The sequence below is a fragment of the Bos javanicus genome, chromosome 6 (assembly GCF_032452875.1).
Source record: "Bos javanicus breed banteng chromosome 6, ARS-OSU_banteng_1.0, whole genome shotgun sequence".
Lineage (NCBI taxonomy): Eukaryota > Metazoa > Chordata > Mammalia > Artiodactyla > Bovidae > Bos > Bos javanicus.
In genome coordinates this window covers 103,276,867-103,298,865 of record NC_083873.1, presented here as the reverse complement: position 1 = coordinate 103,298,865, position 21,999 = coordinate 103,276,867, and the positions used below count along the sequence as shown (strand labels likewise).

General features: G+C 49.5%; 1 protein-coding gene across 1 annotated transcript in view; it reads left to right on the top strand.

Moving 5' to 3' along the window:
- Positions 1-21,717, top strand: part of LOC133249828 (high mobility group protein 20A-like) — a 31,859-nt gene extending 10,142 nt beyond the window's left edge. Inside the window, exons 3-11 of the mRNA XM_061420773.1 lie at positions 405-484; positions 1,434-1,557; positions 4,416-4,542; positions 7,826-7,884; positions 11,270-11,378; positions 15,893-16,096; positions 17,126-17,217; positions 18,557-18,686; positions 21,507-21,717. Coding sequence (XP_061276757.1) covers positions 405-484; positions 1,434-1,557; positions 4,416-4,542; positions 7,826-7,884; positions 11,270-11,378; positions 15,893-16,096; positions 17,126-17,217; positions 18,557-18,686; positions 21,507-21,511 — 930 coding nt within the window. The 3' untranslated portion in view covers positions 21,512-21,717. The remainder of the gene's footprint in view (positions 1-404; positions 485-1,433; positions 1,558-4,415; positions 4,543-7,825; positions 7,885-11,269; positions 11,379-15,892; positions 16,097-17,125; positions 17,218-18,556; positions 18,687-21,506) is intronic.
- Positions 21,718-21,999: the final 282 nt, after the last annotated feature.

Genomic DNA, 21,999 nt, shown 5'->3' with positions numbered 1-21,999 from the left:
CCCTGGGTTGGAAAGATCCCCCGAAAGAGGGCATGGCAACCCACTCCAGTATTCTTGCCTGGAGAATCCCCATGGGCACAGGAGCGTGGTGGGTCTATGGGGTCGCAAGGAGTTGGGCACGACTGAGTGACTAAGCACATACAGTCATAACACGATGGGAGGGAACATCCCTGGCTCTCCCACCTGCTGGGGACACCCAGGCAATGATTGCATTCCTCCAAGCCTTGGTTCCCTCATCTTCAGGACACGACCATCTCTACTCTGCAGAGCTGCCAGGATGTCAGAGGTCATGTGAGTAGAGTGTGGCGAGGACTCTTTAGTGTGTTGCCTATTATGGACTGTGACTCAAATATGGTCAATCGTTGTTGACAATCCTGAGGTCTTCCTGTGTATTACTCTTTCAGAAAAGGAAAGGAGGCTGGCCTAAAGGCAAGAAAAGGAAACCCCCGAGGGATCTTGCTGTTCCCCGTGCTCCTACGACAGGGTAAGATGTACTATGTGCCGAGCCTGGATGGCCTCTGTCCCATCTCAGCCTTTATCTGTTCTTCAGGACCCTTGATTGTTACGGAGTCTCACACCACAGGGAGTGAGAGAGGGTTGTTTAGTTCTTTAAGCTGGAATAAGTTTGTGATACTCAAAGGAGAGCTGGGCTTGAGTCACAGACAGGAAAGTGGGTGGCCGTGGGGCCAGTGTGTCTGGTTTCCCTTCCAGGCTTGTGATACCTGGGGCTCCATGGCCTTGGATGATCTAGTGAACCTTCATCAAGGCTCAAAATGCAACCCCCGAGGGCCCTGAGACCTGTGCCTCATCCCCTGGCATCTTGGGCTGCAGAAAAGAGGCCCCAGGCCAGTCACTTCCCGCTGCTCTGAGGGTCACCTGATTCTTCTGGAAGCTTGAGTGTTTTTCTCTTTATCCTCAAGGTTCACATGTTTCGAAGGGTGAAGGTCTTTTCTCAGTTTTCCCATAACTCCAGTGCACATGGCCTTTGGTCCAAAGACTGGTTTGTCTCACTCCAACACCTGCAGACTTTCTCCCTGTGCCTTGACACAGATCCCTCATCAGGAGGGTGGGAGGGCTTGTACCTGGAGCATTTGAGCCATAGAACCACCCCATGAACAGGTATATTATGTCCATAACACAGAGGGGGAAACTGAGGCTCAAGTAGGCTTGAGCAAGTTGCCCACCCAGTCTTCATGCCCCTCCTGTGGGAGGGGGCGAAATTCCTCTTAAGTCTTCCATCAGTCTCTGGATAAGCCAGCCATTCATGTATTTCGCCACCTTCAAATAGCCCCCATTTCACCAGTTTGAGTGAAAAATATGGACAAACTCTTGACTGTTGGTTTTCATGAAACCCTGAAAGCGGGAGTGGCTGCGGCAGGCCTCCCCTCCAACAGCAGCTCAGCACTGTTGTGTGTATTCCATTCCCGGCGCAGTTACACGATATTCCTGAACGAACAGAGGAGCCAGCTGAGGGCCCAGCACCCCAGTCTGCCTTTCCCGGAAATCACGAAGATGCTGGCTGCTCAATGGGCTCACTTGCCACAAGAGAAAAAGCAAGTAAGTCTTCTTCTGCGAGGAGTGAACAGAGAACAGGGTCTAGCTGTCTGCAGCCTTGATTAGGGGCTGCTCCCCCCAGGCCATCTTTTCATACTGGAGCGAGAGGGAATGTTCCACAAGACAGGCACGAGGTGCCTCCCACCTCACCCCTTAAAAGCAATTACTGGTCTCTGTGGCTTTGGCATCCACTATCTCCCAAACTGTCAGGCAGAATGCTGAATCGGTGAAAAATGGCAAAATTGTCCAATAAGTTTAGGAAATCCTGGAGCAGACCAAGGGAAATAGATTTTTTTCCTTCTGCGGGGCTTTTTTTGGAGCCTTTTGCTATAATTTGATTCACTTAAAATAGTTCAGATGAAGCCCATGCTCTCCTGGAATGAGGTGTGAAGGGCGAGATGGAGCACAGCACTCTAGGGCACGAGAATCTCTGCCACCTCTCGTGAAAGGCTTCTCAGAGTAATCCACCATGGAACCCCTTATGCACAGAGCTCCTGTTAACCTCCTGTGGAAGTATGTTCTGGGGTCACAGAAGAAGCAGCCCTAAGTTAGAGGACAGTCATGCTTTTATCACGGCATTTATGTCCAATGTCAACTTCTGCCACCTCGTCCCCCACTACTTTCCAGCCTGATCAAGCCATGCCTGCTGTGGCGTCACCTCCTACAAGAAGCCCTCCCAAACTCCTTCTGAGTATGTCTGACCTCAAAGCCCCCATACTCTTCCCAGAAAAGCCTACTGCCTCCAAAGTGTCATTTCTTTGGGTCAAATGCAAAAACTCTGAGATGAGCTTCTTTAACCCCTGCACTTCCAACTTTTTTTTGCCATAGAAAACCTTTGGTTCAAATGAACTATCACAGAGAAATCCTAATTTGAGAGCATGGTGTCAATTAATAGAGTCCCTCCCTTTGCTACTCAGATCTGCAACCACTCAGGAAGTAGATCCAGTAGCCAGTCAGACAAGCGGACAAACCCTGGTCATCACAGTCAGGGCAGGCCCCTGACTCTGGCCAAGAGCAGCCTGGGACCCTTGCTGTCTGTCTCCATCAGGTCTCAGGGGAGGAAACAGGAGGGGCCTCATGGAGCATGTCTGGTTCTGGCTCCCAATTTACCCTCGATAAGCCCCTCCTCCCACTTGGAGGGGAGGGTGATCCTGGAGAGGCCAGCAGGATTAAGCTCCCCCCTTACAGAAGGAAACATCAGGAGTGGGGAAGAAATGTTCCCACCACACACCCTTGCTAACGTGTAAAAGAGATCAAAGCAAAATTACGGTGACTAAGTTGGGTGAAGATGGTTAGGGTTAGTCCCCACCTGTCACAGTAGCTTAGGCTGCCAACATTCCAGTCTGAGCAGCTGAGACAAAAATGACAATTGTCTTTGGAATAAGCATGGTGATTACAAAGCACAGGACAGCGCTTATGAGTCAGGGAGAGGCAGAACCTCTGATCCAAGATTTTAGGGAGTCTCTGAGCTACTTTCACGATTTCAGAAATCCTTCCCTCTCTCCCTGCCCCAGCTGCTGTGTCTGGAGCGCCTCCAAGTTGTGGTTTCAAAAGCCCTGCTACAGCATTGTCAGCTGTCTCCTTGGTAGAGTCAAGTCCCTGCAGGAATGGGACAGAGGCCATGCACCACGTGCCTGGTGGAAAGAGGCTCCAGAAGCCCAGGGAAAGAGGCCACGCTCAGCTCTATACTTTGTTAGGACCAGTTCAACACGTGCATGCTAAGTCGCTTCAGTCATGCCCAGCTCTTTGCGACCCTATGGACCATAGCCTCCCAGGCTCTTCTGTGCATGGGGTTCCCCAGACAAGAATATTGCCATGCCCTCCCCGAAGGGATCTTCCAGACCCAGGGATTGAACCCACATCTCTTACATCTCCTGCACTGGCAGGTGGGTTCTTTACCACTAGTGCCACCTGGGAAGCCCCCAGTTCAACACATCAGTGCTTTAAAAGTTTTTTGCTTAACATGATAATTTATTTCAAATTACCAGGTGCATAAAATAGTCACTGTGAATAATAACTACTTGACAAGCATTCTTAGAGCAAATTTTGGCTACACACACACACACACACACACACACACCAGACCCTGGGTTACACCAGTTGGTGCCAGCCTCTGTGACTGAAGGTGAGTCCAAGTCCCTGCTTTCAAGGAGTTCATAGTGTAGGGGGTCGGGACCCCCAAAGTGGACACATACAATCCAGTATGAGGAGTGCCTGGGACAGAGGTTTCTACCAGGCCCAGGGGGTGGTATCCAGGAGGCATCTAATCCAATGTGGGGGTGCCCGAGCCAACCTGGGGGCATCAGAGAAATTCTCCAGGAGGTGAATGTTCTATGATAGATCTTGAAGGATAAGTAAGATTTGGCCAGGGGAGGGAAGCTGAGACAAGTGTTCCAAATGGAGGGAAAACAATAGCAGATGAGGTAGCCTGGGGATGGATCTGATTCATCTCTTTATCACCTGTTCTGCATCCAGCACCCTGCACAAAGTTAAGCGCTAATGTCTTAAGCACTGCCATAATTGAATAGAAGTGTAAGGTCCCAGAGTTGGGGTGGGGGCACTGATAGCGCTACCCTCCTCTGCAGTCATCAGACCACACCTGGCAGTTGTGGTGAAAGCCAGAGGGAGGCAGGTTCTAGTTGATTGGAAGGAAGACCTTTCCTATGGTCTGCATCATTTGAACAATGAGTGAACTTGCTGTTAGGTAGTGAGGTTTCCATCCCTGTAGGTATGTAAGTAGAAGATGAGCAATAGCTTCTTGGTAGCATCCTAGAGAGACAGAGGCAAGTTAGACAAGGGGACCCCACCAGCCCCCTCCAGATGAGGGGAGTCTCACAGGATCTCTGTGCTCCTTCTTCCAGAGGTACGTTTGTGAGGCGGATGAAGACAAGCAGCGCTACATCCGCGAGCTGCAGGCCTACCAGAACTCTGAGGCTTACCGAGCCTTCCTGCGGAGGCGGGCAGCGCTCAAGGTGCAGGCGCGGTGCGGTGAGTGAGCCTGGCCGGGGTGGACTGCAGCTGCTGTCTTCCAGGCTTGGGGCTATGCGATGCTCTACAGCAGATGGAGGGTTTGGAGAGCTCTCTTTTAGTCCTAGCCTCTATCAATATTCACATCTTTATGTATTTGGGGTATTAACCCCTTGTGAGATGTACGGTTTGCAGGTGTCTTCTCCCATTTCGTAGGCTGCCTTTTCATTGTAGTCTGCAGCGCAGAAGCTTTTTAGTTTGATATAGTCCTACTTGTTTATTTTCTGGTTTTGTCACTGAGCTTTTGGTGTGCTATCCAAAACACCACTGCCAAGACTGGTGTCTGGGAGCTTTTTCCTGATGTTTTCTGCTAGGAGTGTTTTTCAGTTTCAGTCTTTAATCCATTTCAAGTTCATTTTTGTGTGTGGTGTAAGATGTGTCCAATTTCATTCTTTTGCATGTGGTTATCCAGTTTTCCCAACATCATTTATTGAAGAGACTGTCCTTTCCCCATTGTGTATTGGATTTGCTGAGAGTAGATCGTAAGTACCCACTCAGGAGACACACGTTTGACCCCTGCCTGGATCAGGAAGATCCCCTGGAGGAGGAAATGGCAACCCACTCCAGTATTCTTGCCTGGAGAATTCCATGGACAGAGGAGCCTGGTGGGCTACAGTCCACGGGGTCACAAAAGAGACTTGACTTAGTGATTAAACAACAAGATTACAAGTGCTCTCACCACAGATACAGAAAAGAAGACTATGTGAAATGAAGGGTGTGTTAATTAACTTGATTGTGGTAAGGTATACTATAGCCAGTCATCTGCTTTGAACACTTGAAGTATACACATTTTTTAATTTGTCAATTAAACCTGAGCAAAACTGGAGGAGGGGAAGGAGTCACGCCCCTACACAAAGCAGCTGGTGTAATCCCTTTGTGGCTCTTTTTTTTGGGGTTGAGACACCTTGTACCTGATTACGGAGGAGGCACCCCCTCCCTCCCCCTTCTGGGGAATGTCAGAGTGGTGCTGGGCCACCGATTCCATTTTAATCCTTAGAAGGAGAAAAGGAACTGGCAGTTATGGAACTCAGTTATGCAAAGTGCCCTGGATCACCCCGAAGCCTTTTAAAATGCAGGTTCTGACCCAGCAGGTCTGGGGTCTGCATTTCCAACACACCCCTGATTCAGTCCATGCTGCTGGTGTAGGGACTCCGCCTTGCCCAGCCTGAGTCATGCCTGATGTGCCAGGAAGTTAAGACACGAAACATCCCTAAACCAGTGCACACAAGAAGGGCAACAATGGCGGATAAAGACCTCAAGTCGCCCCTACCCGCCTTGCTGAAGTGTGTCCCATGCGCCCTCTAGAGGCTCCTGATGGGACTGCACCCTGTTGACGGCGGGCTTCTGCTCAGCGAGCGCCAGCTCCACCCCACCCCTGCACTACTGGCTTTCCCCTCTCCCTTGACCCACTTCCCCTCTCCTCTACCAGCATTTCCTGGGATCACTGTGCAAAAAAAAAAGAATGCTTGCAACAAAATCCTTGTGGTGTGCCTCTGGGGGCTGCAGGCTTAAGGCAGAGACAGGAACTCCACCCTACTTGTGGCATGTTCCCCACCAAGGGGCACATGACCTAGAACAGCATTGGGCATTCTGACCAGGGCTCATCACTGTCCATCCTAAGGGTTCTTCCTGCATTCCCCATGCTGGGGCTGACCAGCATCCCAACAGAGCCCATCAGTTCTCCACTTTGGTGCTTCTCTTTCCCACCTGAGCCTGGCAGAGAACCATCTCCATAGTGGTCAGGAAAACCGTCTCCATAGTGATCAGGTGTCGGCTCAGTGAGCCAAATGCCTGGGGTCAAATCCTGGCTCTGTCACCTTGCACAAATCATTAAAACATTCAGGGCCTCAGTTTCCTCATATGGAAAGTGGGGCTTTAATAGGACCTCCCTGCATTGGGTCGGACACGACTGAAGAGACTTAGCAGCAGCAGCAGCATTGGGTCTGGTGCTGATCAAGCAAGTTAAACCATAGGAGCTTGGAACTCAGTGCCTGGCATATAGCGAGTTCAGCAAATATTCATACTTTGTACCCTTAGTTCTGGGGCACGAGCCCCTCACCGTAGCTTCATCCAGATCAGGGATCTGTAAACTTCGTAAAGGACTAGATAGTAAATGCTTTACTCTTTATGGGTACCGTGGTCTCTGTTGCAACCACTGAACTCTAAGGTTGTAGCAGGAAAGCAACCATAGACAATATGTTAACAAATGGGTGAGACTGTGTGCCAATAAAACTTTGTTTATAAAAACAACCAGAGGGACAGGTTGGTCCACAGACAGTTCCACTCTGGTCCATTGTACTTCTTGGGTTTCCACTTAATATTTGTTTTCAGTGAAGTACCTCCAGATAAAAATAATCCTCTGAAAACTACTGGTCTAGCTTATAATTGGCATTAACAAAGTGGAGTGTCAGATGGTTCCGAGGGAGTTGTGAGGCCTCTGGTCCTCATGTGCAAAGTTAAGCAGATCATGCCCTGAGACCTCTGGCTAAGGGTCCCCAGAGAGCAGTTGTCATTTTCTGTTCATGTATTTCTCCCTAAAAATGCCATTTGTCAGACTTAGCAGAGAACACCTCATCTTGTTTAATTCTTCAGCCATGTTGGTCTCCTATTGCCTTCTTATTTTTGTGATTATTTGTAGATTGTCATCACACGACAAGTTGCCGTATTACAAGGAAAGGCTAGTCCAAGAGAACTTGGCTTTTAAACAAGATGTATTTCTGCCTAATTGAAAGCAGTAAATTTAAAAGTTTACTATATAAATATAATCATAATGAATATTTTTTAAAAGACCACCTAGATTCTGCCATGCTAATAAAAACTGAATTGTTTATATTTTTCCTTGTTTCTCTCTAATCTTCATTTCATACCTGGCTAGATGTTTATTATAAATTGAAGTCAGAGGTATCTGGTGTTTCTTCTTGGTTTATAATAAGGGATTTTAAGACCTCTTTTAAAAAAATTTATGCATTTTCCCTGAGGTTTTTAATTAATTGATTTTTAATTGAAGAATAATTGCTTTACAATATTGTATTGGTTTCTGCCATATATCAACATGAATCAGCCAGAAATTGAGCAACTGAAGTCAAGACCTGATCCTCCAGCAGGAAACATGGAGACCTCTTAGGATAAGTGTTTTCATCCTCAGAAGGCATCTCTGACCCTTGAATTGATTCTCTCCCGACACGGCTGAGGCCTTTTCTGACACAGGTGCTTTGTAAAGTGATGCCGTTTGTTTGTCTATCAGGAACAGGTGCACCAGGATATGAATTTGAGGGCAAGGGCCTTGACTTCTCAGCAGTGGATGTAAGTACTGGGGGACTGTGGTTTTAAACTAATCAGCCTCATTTGGTGTGGGCACCTGAGAAATGGTGCCTCCCAAAGGATAGCTGCATTCTAATCCCTGGGGCCTGTGAATGTTACCTTATATAACAAAAACCAGGGAAGTCCTTGAAGTTGTGATTAAGTTAAGGATCTTAAGAGAGGGGCATTAGGCAGAAGATAAGATGGATAGATAGCATCACTGACTCAATGGACATGAATTTGAGCAAACTCTGGAAGATAATGAAGGACAGGGAAGCCTGGCATGCCGCAGTGCATGGGGTCACAAAGGGTAGGACATGACTTAGCAACTGAAAAACAATTACGTAATCATAAGTGTCCTTACAAGAAGGAGATGAAGGGAGATTTGACACCAAAGAGGAGGAGGCCACATGACCACTGGCAGAGATTGGAGTGATGTGGCCCCAAGGTAAGGAAGGCATCAGCCACCCCAAGAGGCTGGAAGAGGTAAGAACAGCTTCTCCCAGAACCTCCAGAGGGAACTAGGCCCTGCCCACATCATAATGTTGGACCAGTCAGGTTGATTTCAGACTGCTGGCCTCTGAGACTGTGAGAGAGTGAACTTCTGTTATTCTAAGCCACTCATTTGGTGGTATTTGGTTATGGCAGCCCAGGAAATGAAACATCTGGGCGCAGGGGTTCATGCATCACTGGAGCTTGCCTCACACATCAGTCCCTCATGGAGGCCTTTCTTTGTGGGTTCCTTGGGCAAGTATGTATGAAGTCCAGCTCAGTGGGAGGCAGGGCACCAGATTCCGGTTGCAGAAGTGGGTGAAGTGAAGCGCAGCCCCACGGCTCCTGTCCAGGGCGAACTGGCAAGTGTGCAACCCATGACACTAGGCTCTGCTGTGATAGAGACGCATGCACAGTGAGAGGGACCCCACCCGAGGCTGTCCGGGCCAGTCTCAGGGCAGGTGGTTCTGTGATGATGCTCATGAAGAAGAAATGGGAAATTCCCGGAGAAAATGCTGGCCAGATGGAAATGAAGCAAAGAGGGAGCTCTAGGCTAGGGAACAGGACGTGCAAAGGCCTGGGGGTGGGAAGCAGCACAGGGTGTGTGGGGGCCGTGAACAGTTCTGGACGCCTGGAGCAGACAGTGTGCGTATAGGGTCAAGGACAGGGTGGTGGGGACCTGGGTTGTCAGATGTCCAAGCTAAGTTGTAATTCATAGGCGCTTCCTCTTTGAGTTTTGAGTAATGATGAAATAGATATTTAACAAATGAAGAACACCTGCAAGTAAATCTTAGGGGCCAGACAGATGCATTTATGGGGCTTCCCAGGTAGGGCCATGGTAAATAATCCACCTGCCAATGCAGAAGACGCAAGAGATGTGGGTTCCATCCCTGGGTCAGGAAGATCCCCTGGAGTAGGAATTGGCAACCCACTCCAGTATTCTTGCCTGGAAAATTCCTTGGACAGGGGAGCCTGGTGGGCTACAGTCCACAGCGTCACAAAGAGTCAGACATGACTGAGCGACTAAGCACACATACACACACGTGTTTATACCAAAACTTTCTGGAAGGCTACACAAGAAGCTCTTGCCCACAGTGAGTAGAAACGGGATGTTGGATACCTGTAACTTTTTACGCATCCCTTTTCTATTACTTTCAACATGCATTCATAATAACTTTAAACATTGTTTTAAGTATAACATTCTTTATCATTAGACAATGATTCGAGACTTAGAAGGCAAAGGACTTCCTGAGTTAATTGTCCACCTGGGATGGTCAGCCCCTCTGTGACCCAGGCTGGAGCCACTATGGCAGGGGCCATGTGAGTGGAGTTTGCCCCCCAGCAGCCCCTCCTCCTGGAGGGGCCTGCTCTGTGCATCCACCTGCTCTCCCACCAGCCCAACCATCCTCTCCCTGGAGCCTACACTGGCTCCCAGTGCCTGCCGTGACTTGGTCTCCATCTCCCTGCCGGGCTTATGTCTCCACCAGCAGGGACCATGCTGTTCCAGAACCTCATTTTTTTTCCTTCCCCCCTCTATGACCTTAGTCCAGCACCTGGTAGTCTGAGGCTGGCCTTCCTCATAACCTTATGTAGCTCAAAGCTTGATTATGAGAGGATATTAAGAGCTGACACTTCAGGCCTGTGCTAGGACCCATCTCTTGTCAGATATTGGCAAGTTTTTATATCTCTGAATTAATACATGAAATCAAATATGTATACCTCTTTTAAAGTTATTTTTCTGTTAAAAATAATACATGTGCCTGGTTTTAAAAATGGAAACAGTGCACAAAGGTTACAGTGCGAGGTGGGTTCTGCTCAGCCAGAGACCCAGTCCCTCCCTCACCCACCCTGTCCCTGCATCCCCTGGTGTCCACTATGACCAGTTTCTGGTGCATCTTCCAGAACTGGCCCATGGATAGGCAAGCACCTACAGGTTGGTGTGCATGTGTCTGATAAGAAGACACATCTTTGTGATTTAGTCATAGAGTTTGTTCAGCATTGCAAAGCAAACCCTTTGAACATAAGAAAAACTCAGAATTGGTCATGGACTCAGATAATACCACTGTCTCACTAATCGATGAACCCAGGGTAGGCAAGACATGTGCAGGGAAGCTGGATGAAAATTCAAGGAACTGTGGGAACTGCAGACAGGCTCTGTTCACTCATGGCTGATGCAGCAGCAAGGGACGTTTTGGGTGGTGCTCATATAAGTATGCATGAACAAAGGCAGTGCGTGGCCAAGCAGTTATATCATGATGCGTGTGCCCAGTGCTGTGGATGGGCTCAGCCGTTACGTAACCCTACAGAGTCATTGTTTACAGGATGTAGGGTGAAAGGGAAAGGACATGGGGCGAGAGAGCCTGGCCACCACTGTCCTGACTAATTGCTCTCCCTCTATAACCACCAATTCTCAAACACTCCCTGTTGTACCCTCTTTGCCACATTCCTAATATTCTGTCCCACCCTGTGACACAGACCTTGGGATGAATTGAAATTCTCAACTGTGCTTGGAAAAGCCTCAAACCGGCCAGTGATTTCCAGGTGGAAAAGGGACTAGCTGGACCCGGTTGGACCCACCTAAAGCCCATCTGCCATTTTAAGCTAATTTTATATTCCAAGAGGGGGCTTCCCTTGTGGCTCAGATGATAAAGAGTCTGCCTGCAATGCTTGAGACCTGGATTCGATGCCTGGGTTGGGAAGATCCCCTGGGAAGGGATTAGCAACCCACTCCAGTATTCTGGGCTGGAGAATCCCATGGACAGAGGAACCTGGCGGGCTACACAGGGTCCCAAAGAGTCAAACACAACTGAGCAACTAACACTTTAACACTTATGTTCGGAGAAGGCGGGATCCCTGTGCCTCCTCCCTGCTCACCAGGAGCTATCTCTGTCCACAGGCCGATGAGAACGATGACCTGTACTGTCGGACCTGCAGGCAGTTCTTCAGTTCCCTGCATAACAAGAGGGAGCACCTGCTGGGGAAGCAGCACCTGCAGAACCTCACAGGTAACCAGCTCAGCTGTTGTTGTTTAATTGCTCAGCTGTGTCCCACTCTTTGCCACCCCATGGACTGTAGCCTGGCAGGCTCCTCTGTCCATGGGATTTCCCAGGCAAGAATACTGGAGTGGGTAGCCATTTCTTTGGCCATCTGATGCCAATACTTTGGCCTCCTGATGCGAAGAGCTGACTCATTTAAAAAGACCCTGATGCTGGGAAAGATTGAGGCAGGAGGAGAAGGGGACGACAGAGGATGAGATAGTTGGATGGCATCATGAGTTTGAGTATGCTCTGGGAGTTGGTGATGGACAGGGAAGCCTGGTGTGCTGCAGTCAATGGTGTCTCAAAGAGTCGGATACGACTGAGCAACTGAACTGAACTGAAGCTATTTTCTTCTCCAGGGGATCTTCCCCACCCAGGGATCAAACCCACACCTCCCGAACTGGCAGGCAGATTCTTTACCGCTGAGTCACTGAGGAAGCTCAACCAGCTTGATGCGGCAAGGCAAACGCACACCTTGACTCCATCTATGCTGGGGTTCACCAACCCACAGCCCAGAGACTCCTTGTCATTTAAATTTAATTTTAAGGCAGGGTCTATTCAAACACTCTTAATGCTAGGTGGGTATGTGGGAGGGGAGTGGGTCTTCCAAGGAAGCACAAATAGACTTGCCTCTTAGTTGACAAGGGCCCCCCTGCTCTGGCCCCGCCCCTCAGGGGCCTTAGAACCTCCTGGAGCCCCGCTGCCTCCTTAATGGCTTCCAGACCTGGCCACCGTCCTGTGCGGCCTCCAGGCCTAAGCACAGCATCCTCTCTTCCCGTAGCACTCAGCCTGTCCCTGCAAGGCTCGCCTCCCCGCTTCACCTTCGTCTTGTTTAACTGACCTCTTCCCCAGGAGGCCAGCCCAGGCTGTGCTGCACACATCCTGCCCCTCCCAGGGCCCCTCTCCAACTTTATCTCTCTCCCTGCTTCCATCATCTCCTGTTGGCCTCTTTCATTTGTCCATCTTTGTTATTGCTTGCTGTCTCCCACCAGCATACAAGCCCCTCATGTTTGGGGATTAATTGCCCGTTTCAGTCACTGCATTATCCCCTGGATCTAGAGCCATGCCTGATGCTCATAGTCAGTACTCACTGTGTGTCTGTAGAATGAATGAATGAATATGTTCAACAAATAACTCCTGGGTACTTATTCCTTCCTGGCACTGAGCCAGGTGCTAGGGACACAGCAAGAATAAGGCAGAGCTCTGTCCCAAAGAAACTGAAGTATATGGATTAGTACAACATCTTTCCATTAAAACATCTTGCACTGAAGTGAAAGGAGACTCACAGAAGACAGAGACCCTGCAATGACTGGAACTGCGTAAGTCAGAGGCGTGCTCTGGGACTAGGGAAGATCCTCAAAGAATGAAAGCCATCGTGTCAGGGGCAGAACTAGGGGGTGACATTTTTTCCCACCTATTCCTTAATGTTATTAAAACAGAAATAGATCTGACTTAAGCCTCTCTTCTGCACCCTGCTTGCTGAGTGGCCTGGGGCCAATTACTTAACCTCTCTCTGCTTCCACTACTGCCTCTGTAACATAAGGATGAGCTGCTCGCCTCACAGGGCTCTTCCGAGGATGGACATCAGAGCCTTGTGCCTGCTTGGTGCAGCTGAGATGCCACCTCCCCTAGGAAGGTTGTTCCTGGTCCCAAACTTGGGGGTGGGGGCACTCCTGAGCCTCCAGCATGTACCCTTTAGTTAGAAATTATCTTCCTCTTCTACTGTTACCATCAGCCTGTGACACATGTGTGCGCATGCATGCAGACACAAGACACGCTTACACACAGACATGCCAACAGACACACCCACATAGACACACACAACGTCTACTGTCCTGGAAGGAGGGAGCCATGTGGTTTAGGACATATCTCTTGCTAGATTCTCGATAGACATTTGATGAAGGAATGCACAGATCTACAGGAGGCTGACCTTCGTCTGGGGTTTGTAAGGCAATAAACCGTCTTCAGTAATGTCTTGTTGAAGGTGAGTAATGGCAGTGAAGGTGAGAATGCATCGCATTACTTGCAACTGAGTATAACACGTGAGCTCAGATACCTAGAGTTATACTGTGTAAATTACTCACTGGAGAGGTTTACGGCTCATTTCAAAATCTATAAAATCATGTGCTGGGAGACGTGAGGCTGTACATACATGTGGCTCTGATTCCGTGTAACTCTCTGAGGACCTCTAAAGTTATTTAAAGGGAAACGGACGTGGGCACACCTCGCTTAGCGTTCCCCCTAAACAGCCTACAAGTTTTATGTTAGCGGTCAAGCTCTTGAGAGCGTTTCCACATCTGCCTTTACTGCTGTGATATTGCTGGAAAGCAGGGCCTCGGGTAGCCGCACTGTGAGTCTCTGGGTCTCTGAGTCTCAGTGCTGATGGGAGGGGGTGTTAGCCATGCGTCCCTTTGGAGCTGGATCTCACGTGGTTCACAGTGCCCTTCGAGGCGAGTGTGAGCCCAGGGATCGCCTGTTCCAGCTCTAGAAGAAGCTGACTCCTGCCCAGCTCTCTGTTTCCGCTCACCAAAATCAGGGCGTGGCACAGATGGGAAGCCAGGGCCCAGAGCTCATTGTTTTAACCGTGTTCCTGGGATCTAATTCACACACCATAAAACGCACCCACTGAGAGTGGTTTTCCGTATATCCCCAGATATGTGCAACCACTACTGCAGTTCAGTTTAGAACATTTCCATCAGCCCAGACAGCACCGTACCCGTGAGCAGTCACACCCCATTTCTGGGCAACCGCTAGAGTGCCTTCTGCCTCCACAGGGGGCTCTGGGGGTTTAATACTTGGTGTCTCCTTTCTGTGATGACAGTAGACATCCCCGCCTTTGTGATATCTTAGGTGGGCAGAGCCCTGTCGCCACGAATGACCTGAGTTTGCCTCCCTCCTCCGCCACTTATGGCCTTTATCACCTTGGTTGAATTTTCTACCCACTGCCTTTTCTTTTTCGAGTGCAAAATTGGGGATAATGATAATAATACTGACCTCACGGGGCTGCTGTAAGGAAACAAGATAATTCTGTGATGCTCGGCACACTCTGGGGCCTACTATTATTATTATGAGCTTGGGGGCTGTAGCAGATAAGCAGACCAGTTCCCTACCCCGCTTACCTTCCAGGAATCTCACACTGCTAATGGTCCCCATAGCTCTGTACTCTGCAGTTTCTTTGTCTCTCCCCTCAAGCTGTTTTTCTCTAGGAATGGCTTTCCCACCTCTGTGCACCTGGTCTCCCTCCTGTTCATCCCCCAAAGTCCTAACAAAAAGGTGAATAATAGTAAGTTTTGGAGAAGATGGAGAGGAATCGTAGCCCTGATTCACTGCCAGTGGGAACGTCAAGTGGGGCAGCCACGTTGGAATGTAGTCTGACAGTTCCTCAAAAGGTTAAGCATAAAGTTACTATTGTGTTGGAAAAAAAGTTTGTTCAGTTTTTTCCATGAGATGTTACTGAAAAACCCGAATGGACTTTTGGCGCACCCAATATAGGATCCAGCAATTCCACGCCTAGGTATGTACCTAAGAGAACCGAAAATGTATGTTCACACAACACTATGAATGTGCGTAACAACATTATTCATAGTAGCCCCAAGGGGGAAGCAACCCAAACGTCCATCAACTGATGAATGAATAAAGAAAATGTGGCCCCTCCACGCAGTGGAAAATACCATTCAGCCATGAAAAGGAGTTAGGTACTGATAGGCGCCATAACGTAGATGGACCTTGAAAACATGGTAAGTTAAAAATCCAGTCACAAAGGACCACATGTTGTAGGATTTCCTGAATATGAATTGTCCAGAATAGGGAAATTTGTAGAGGCCTAGGGTTGGGGCTTCCCAGATGATGCTAGTGGTAAAGAACCCGCCTGCCTAATGAAAGAGACAAAAGAGATGCGGATTCGATTCCTGGATTGGGAAGACCCCCCAGAGGAAGGCATGGCAACCCACTCCAGTATTCTTGCCTGGAAAATTCCATGGACAGAGGAGTCTGGCGGGCTACAGTCCATGGGTCACAAAGAGTCAGACACAACTGAAATGACTTAGCACGCAGGGTTGAGGGAGTGGTGGGGGATGGGAGGTAATGGCTAAAAGGAACCAGGATTTTCTTGGGGTGGTGATGAATATATTCTAAAAATGATTGTTGTGATGATTTCATGTACCAGAATATACTAAAACCCATTGAATTATACCCTTTTAATGGGTAAATTGTATGGTACGTGAATTAGATCTCAAAATTGTTTGGAAAAAAGATACCGATCTCAGTCAAGGACCCCCTCCTCCAGGAAGCCTCCCCTGCTGGCCTCCACTCGGCACCAGTCCCACTGCATTCTTCTTTTACATCTGGGGACCTGGTACTCAGGGATGGGGGCTCAGGACGGACGGGCTTGCCCACATCTGGAGAGAGGGCCAGGTCCAGAAGAGCCGCTCATCTTGTGCTCAGGGGCTGACCTTTGACATGGAGTTTCTTTGCTTTTTTAGGGGAATTTGAAAAAGACTCTGCTGAGTGCTTGAAGCATCTGGAGCTTCTGGAGGGAGAGGAAGGTCAGAATTTGAACAAAGGGGACTCAGAGGAGGAAGCCGAGTATCCTGACCCGCTTCTTCTCGGAGGCCTGATTCCAGAGAAGGGTTTTGCTTCATTTGACTTGTGTTTCTTGCAAGAGTTCATCTTTAAACTTCTGCAAAGTGAGTAATCAAGTTCTACCGCTTGCTAGTAACTTTGGTGACCAAAGATTTTATAATCCTAGTAAGAGTAACCTACCTAATAGGTTGTATTATAATATTAAGTGGGAAAAATGAAAGGTTGTTATTAATATTAGGAGAATAACAATAAATAAAGATAATCAGGTGGGAAATAGCTGAGGGCTTCTGACACACCAGGCACAGGTCTAAGACGTTTATAATAACTACCTTTTAATTATCATAAAGGTACTGTGAGGTCGGTTACAGTATCAGCTCCTTTTAAAGATGAGACAAGTGCAGCACAGAGAGGTTAAGTAACTTCCCATGGTTGCACAGATAGTGAGCTGAGATGTAAACCCAAGTGCTTGGGCTCCAAGACCCATGCTCTTCATAACTTCCTTATGATCTCAACTATATAAAACTACGCATATGTGAATCCATGCAAATGTTAACCATGATTATCTCTGGCAGGCAAGAGGAGGGTGTTTTTCTTTATTCCTTTTTATATCTGCCACATTTCCCTCGATGACTTGATGTCCTTTCTATTATCAAAGCACAAAATTAACTCTATTTTAAAGGGTTTTGAGGTCACCTGCACATATCAGGGTCCCAAATGTTGCCTATGTGAAGTAAGTGAAAGTCGCTTAGTCGTGGCTGACTCTCTGCCACGCCATGGTCTATACAGTCCATGGAATTCTCCAGACCAGAATACTGGAGTGGGTAGCCTTTCCCTTCTCCAGGGGATCTTCCCAACCCAGGGATTGAACTCAGGTCTCCTGCATTGCAGGCAGATTCTTTATCAGTTGAGCCACAAGTGAAGCCCAAGAACACCGGAGTCGGTAGCCCATCCCTTCTCCAGGGAATCCCCCCGACCCAGGAATCAAAGCAGGGTCTCCCACATTGCAGGCGGATTCTTTACCAACTGAGCTGTCAGGGAAGCCTATGCCTATGTGAGGTGTGGTTCAAAGAGAAGGGGAGGTTTTGGATGGAAAGGAACAGATAAAGACAGCCTTCTTTCCGCCTTCCTTCCAGTCAAAGAATCTGAGCTCAGAGAGCTGAGGAAGACTCTAGAAAGAGCGCAAGCAGAGCAGGAGGCCCTGCAGAGGCAGCTGCTGGAGTTCCAGGTAAGGTGCTCCAGAGGGAAGCAGCCAGTCCCCATCTCTGTAGCCCGTTGCTCAGCTCAGGGCCCGGCCTGGTGGGTCAGGAAGCTGGAGAGGAAGACCACGTGGTCCGATTAAAAGAACACATTGCAATCTGCAGTGCCACTTCCCTCTGCACGGTTCCTGCTAGAGCACACTTGTTGCATATTCTTGTAAAATATGGAGTGTCTGTCTGTAAAATACAGAGTGTTTCCAAGGTACAGAAATCGTGCCATGGGCCTTCTTGTGCTGCCTGCTGGCTTCACTCAAGGCTCCGTGGTCATCTACACTGCCCCGTGGCATTTGGCCTGCTATTTCTGCATGTCCCTGGCCCGCTACCCGTGTTGTGGCCTCTAGTTTGCCACACTCCTTTGAGTGTAGTTTATTAAAGAACAGTGAATGTTAAACAAAAAAAAAAAAAACCAAAGGAAACACCCCAGTTATTGTGCAATGGCCCACCTGACACAGGTCCCTGGATGTCAGCCCAGCCAGGGCCCCTGGCTCAGCAGCCTGGCTGGTGGAGAGGGTGTGAACTGTGGAGCTGGGAGGGGGTGTCCTTTACGGTCCGGGACCTTCTTAGCAGAGCGGCTCACTGAGCTCCCAGCCCACAACTTGGAGGATGACAACCACATCTGCCTCGCCAGGGATGTTGGGAGGGGCCAAGGGCCTGGCACACAGTCACACTTTATCTGCAAATCCTGCCCTCGCCCTGGGGCTGCCCCATCGTGGGGCATCCTGGCTGGGGGCCCCGCAGATGGGAGCCCCGGGGCCCAGCTGTGGGTCTGGGCTCCTCTCCCTGGCTGTGGGGCTAGGGAAGCTCCCTGACCCTCAGGGAGCTCACTCCCCAGGCCTATTTATATATAGGAGGCAGGGATACCACCTGGGCAGGAGGGCAGGTGAGATACTGAGAGATATAAAGAATCTAGCACCAAGATATAAAGAGTCTAATACCAAGTAGTATTTTTAACAAGGCAGGGTGGTGGTGCTCTGTCAGTGGGACAGCTGTTTTATTCCTTGGACTCAGAGAGGGGAGATTGACTATGTTCATGGCTTCTGTGTGTGCCCTACAAGAGCAGCTGCAAGACCCTTTTTGTCTAATTGTTTGCTTATTTGATTACTTATTCATTTGGTGCCTATTTATTTACATGTATCCTTACTTCCTTATAATTATGTACTTATTTACTGGTTCATTTATTTACTTCCTCACTTATGTGCATAGTTATGTATTTATTTATTCACTTGCTTATTTACTCATTCATTCAGCTATTCATTCATTTGTAAAGTTTTGGGGCTAGCCACATGAACACCTTGGTGTTCCTTTCAGAACCGACAGCAGTGGCTGGAGGTGGAGCTGGCCAGCCTGAAGACCTATGGGGTCATCCTGGAGAAGGAGTTTGAGAACCTGAACACAGTCATCATGCTGCCCCACTTTGGCCTGCGAGTAATGGACACGGGTGAGTCCCTCTCCCCCTCCTCTGGCCTCACACATGCTTCCTCCAGGTCCTCACTGGTCTGTGAAACTGAGGCCCAGAAATTCCTGTCCATTCACTTAGTCGTGCCTTCATCCCTCACTTCTTCACTTAGCCTACTTCTTGCACGGCCAGTGCATCCAAGCTTGGTGCCCGGTGCGAGGGATGTGGAGATGAATGGTCACCCTAAATCCAGCACCCACTGGCATCAGTCCCTGATCTGGGTGCTGCCAGGGGATGAAGATACGGAGAAGCCCCTGGCCTCAAGTTCTTAACTGCCTGGACCCTCGGTCACTAGACTGTTGGGGTGCAATGTGTTCCAGAGGAGAGCTGCCCCCCATGGACAAGATGCTGTGGGCACTCAGGTGCGAGGCAGTTCCCTATCTCTGCGAGGTGGGCTTCTAGAAGGACTTGACAGAGGAAGGACCCAAGAGGACAGTCCCAAACTCCTGAGACAAAGAAGGGCCCAGAGGTCTGCCAGTGGGGAGAGGTGAGCGAGGGCACAGAGCATGTTCATGCTGCGTCTCACGCAGGCCTGGTGCCAACACCCTTCTCTGAAGAAAATGTCATGAGTACCACTTCATTGTAAATATTTAAACATGACTGCTTGGGGGAATGTAAAACGTGAACATTCCTCTTCACTCCCCACACCCCTGCCCAGTCCCTTCCCTAGAAGTTTTTACTGTTCACATCTTGCCATTTCCTGTTTATGAATGAGGTGGCGGTGAGTGCATGTGTCCTAAGTCACTTTAGTCGTGTCCAGCTCTGCAGCCCCATGGACTGTAGCCCGCCAGGCTCCTCTGTTCATGTGGTTCTCCAGGCAAGAATAGTGGAGTGGGTTGCCATGCCCTCCTCCAGGAGATCTTCTGGACCCAGGGATTGAACCTGCATCTCTTATGTCTCCTGCATTGGCAGGTGGGTTCTTTACCACTAGCGCCACCTGGGAAGCCCAAGGTGGTGGCCAAAGTCGTTAACAAGAGGGAACTTCTCCGGACATGGCTGCCGTGTTGCTTTATTGAGGCAAGGGGAAGGGGGCAGTTCCTAGGCAGTTAGGGGCCCTAGGACAGTGGGTGTGTACCAATCAGTCTGGCAGATTTCAATACTTTCAAACCTGGTACCGCCTCACTGGTGCATTACTGGCTAACCATCAGCACGGTGCTGGCGAGAAACAGCTGGACTTGTTCATCGACAGCTTATCTGTTTCCTACAGATGGGACGGCACCCCAGTGCCCGGCTAATTCACACTGAGGTGGGGGACCCCTGGGGTTTCACCATCACGGTGGAGCAGTGACTCCAGAACACAGCACATCGGGTACAAGGTGTAGCATCCCTGCTCTATAAATAGCTAAGCCTCAAGGCCAAGGGTCCTGGCAATGAGAGGAATGGAGCTTGCAGGCCCCTCCCCTTCTTCCTTCCGTTCTCCTCTCCTCCCCATCCTTGCTTGAGAGCATTTGCCCTGGCCTGCGGAGTCGGACATGACTGAGCGACTGAACAACAACAACACGTAAGTATCAAAATTCACATGGAATCAGGCCGGGGCAAATGCTCTCAAGCAAGGATAGGGAGGAGAGGAGGAGAGAAGGAAGAAAAGAAGGTGCACAGCCACTGTCCAAGAGCCCCTCACTGCCTAGGAACTGCCCCACTCTCCTTGTCCCAAGCCAGCAACCTGGCAGCCATGTCCCAAGAATCAATTAGACAAGTGAGATTTAGGGAGAGGTGCCAGGTGGTGAGTGCTCCTAAGGGAGAAGGGTTACCCAGGCTTGGGTTCCTGTTGGATGAGGGAAGCAGGTGGGAGGCATGTTCTCCAGTCTTGATAAGCCCATGGGCCCCTACTCTTTCTGCCTCCCTGTGGCCTCTTCCTTACCTGGTGAATTGGATCCTTTTACTGCAGTCATGACACTGGCAACTCTGGGGAGCAGACAAAAGATGCTGTGGGGTTTGGTTAATGTCCAGATGTGTTCACGTGGGTGTCCTTCCCAGGGAAGGCATGATGGAAGGCATGGCATGTGGTGCCTGTGTAATGTGTATACAGGATACAGTATAATGTGAAAGGTCAGCTTTCAGAAAGCATTTCTTGATTATTGGCTCCAAATTTGTCAATGCACCTGGTGTCAGGTAATGTCCAGGAAGCAGTTTTGCAGGTTCAGCTGCTTCTCTGCTCCTGCCCCTCACTCTCTGCTTCCTGAAGTTCCCCTCAGCCCACTCAGTTCACTCCATCCCCAGACGTCCTTTGAGCCCAGGGCTCAGTGCTAGGAAGCCAGAAATTCAAGATGTTTTATGACCTCACGGAACTCTGGATCTCAGAGGGTGACACTGGGAAGTAAATCAAGGCTCATGGTGTGACCTGCTTCCCAGGTGGCACAGTGCGAAAGAATCTGCCTACCAGTACAGGAGACATGGGGGATAGGGGTTCGATCCCTGGGTTGGGATGATCCCCTGGAGAAGGAAATGGCAACCCACTCCAGTGGATTCTTGTTTGGAAAATTCCATGGACAGAGGAGCCTGGCGGGCTAAGTCCATGAGTTCACAAAGAGTTGGACGTGACTGAACACACACGTGCCATGATGTGACTCAGCCATCCTATCTGAACCTGAGCTGTGTGCATGGGGTACCAAGCAGGCCCTCCTCTCAGGGCCCCCTCTTCCAGGACCCTGTCCCACTTCTCTGTCTAGGACACAGTTGTCTCTCCGGGAGCATCTGGGATAAGCAGAGCAGACGTGGACTGGGCTCCATCTGAAGCAGCCCTTGGGCTCCACAACTTTTTCCTGATACTAAACTGTCTTCTCTCCCTTCCCAACTCTGCAGCATAAAGCAGTGCACACCTTTCACCAGTGGGGACCCCAGGATGCATCCCGGGCGCATTAGAGGTCAGCTTCCAAAAGGCCATCTCCCTCGGTGGAAGAAGAGTGGGGATCCTGGGCCCCTGAGGATGGGGTAGCAAGGATGAGTCGGAGAGCTGTCTACTCTACTGATCCAGGAGAAAATAAATCATGCGTGTGTGTGTCTTTGCACAACAGACTCAGTCTATCTTTTGTCTCGGGCTTGGCAGTGTCTGCTCCCAGGAACTGTAAGTTGAGCAGCTTTGATCTGGAAAGATGTTGGTGGAGCGTGTCTGCCTCTGCAAGCAGAGAGAGTAAGTGCCGCACACACCTGCTCTTGGAGCCCTTGTGCCCAGCGTCCCTGAGCCTATGCCCACCTCTCCCTCTCACGGTCAGTCTCCGTGAGTAGTACAGAAGCACTTCGGTTTCCTCTACTGAATTATAAGGACACCAGCGCTGCCCACCAACCACAAGAGGTA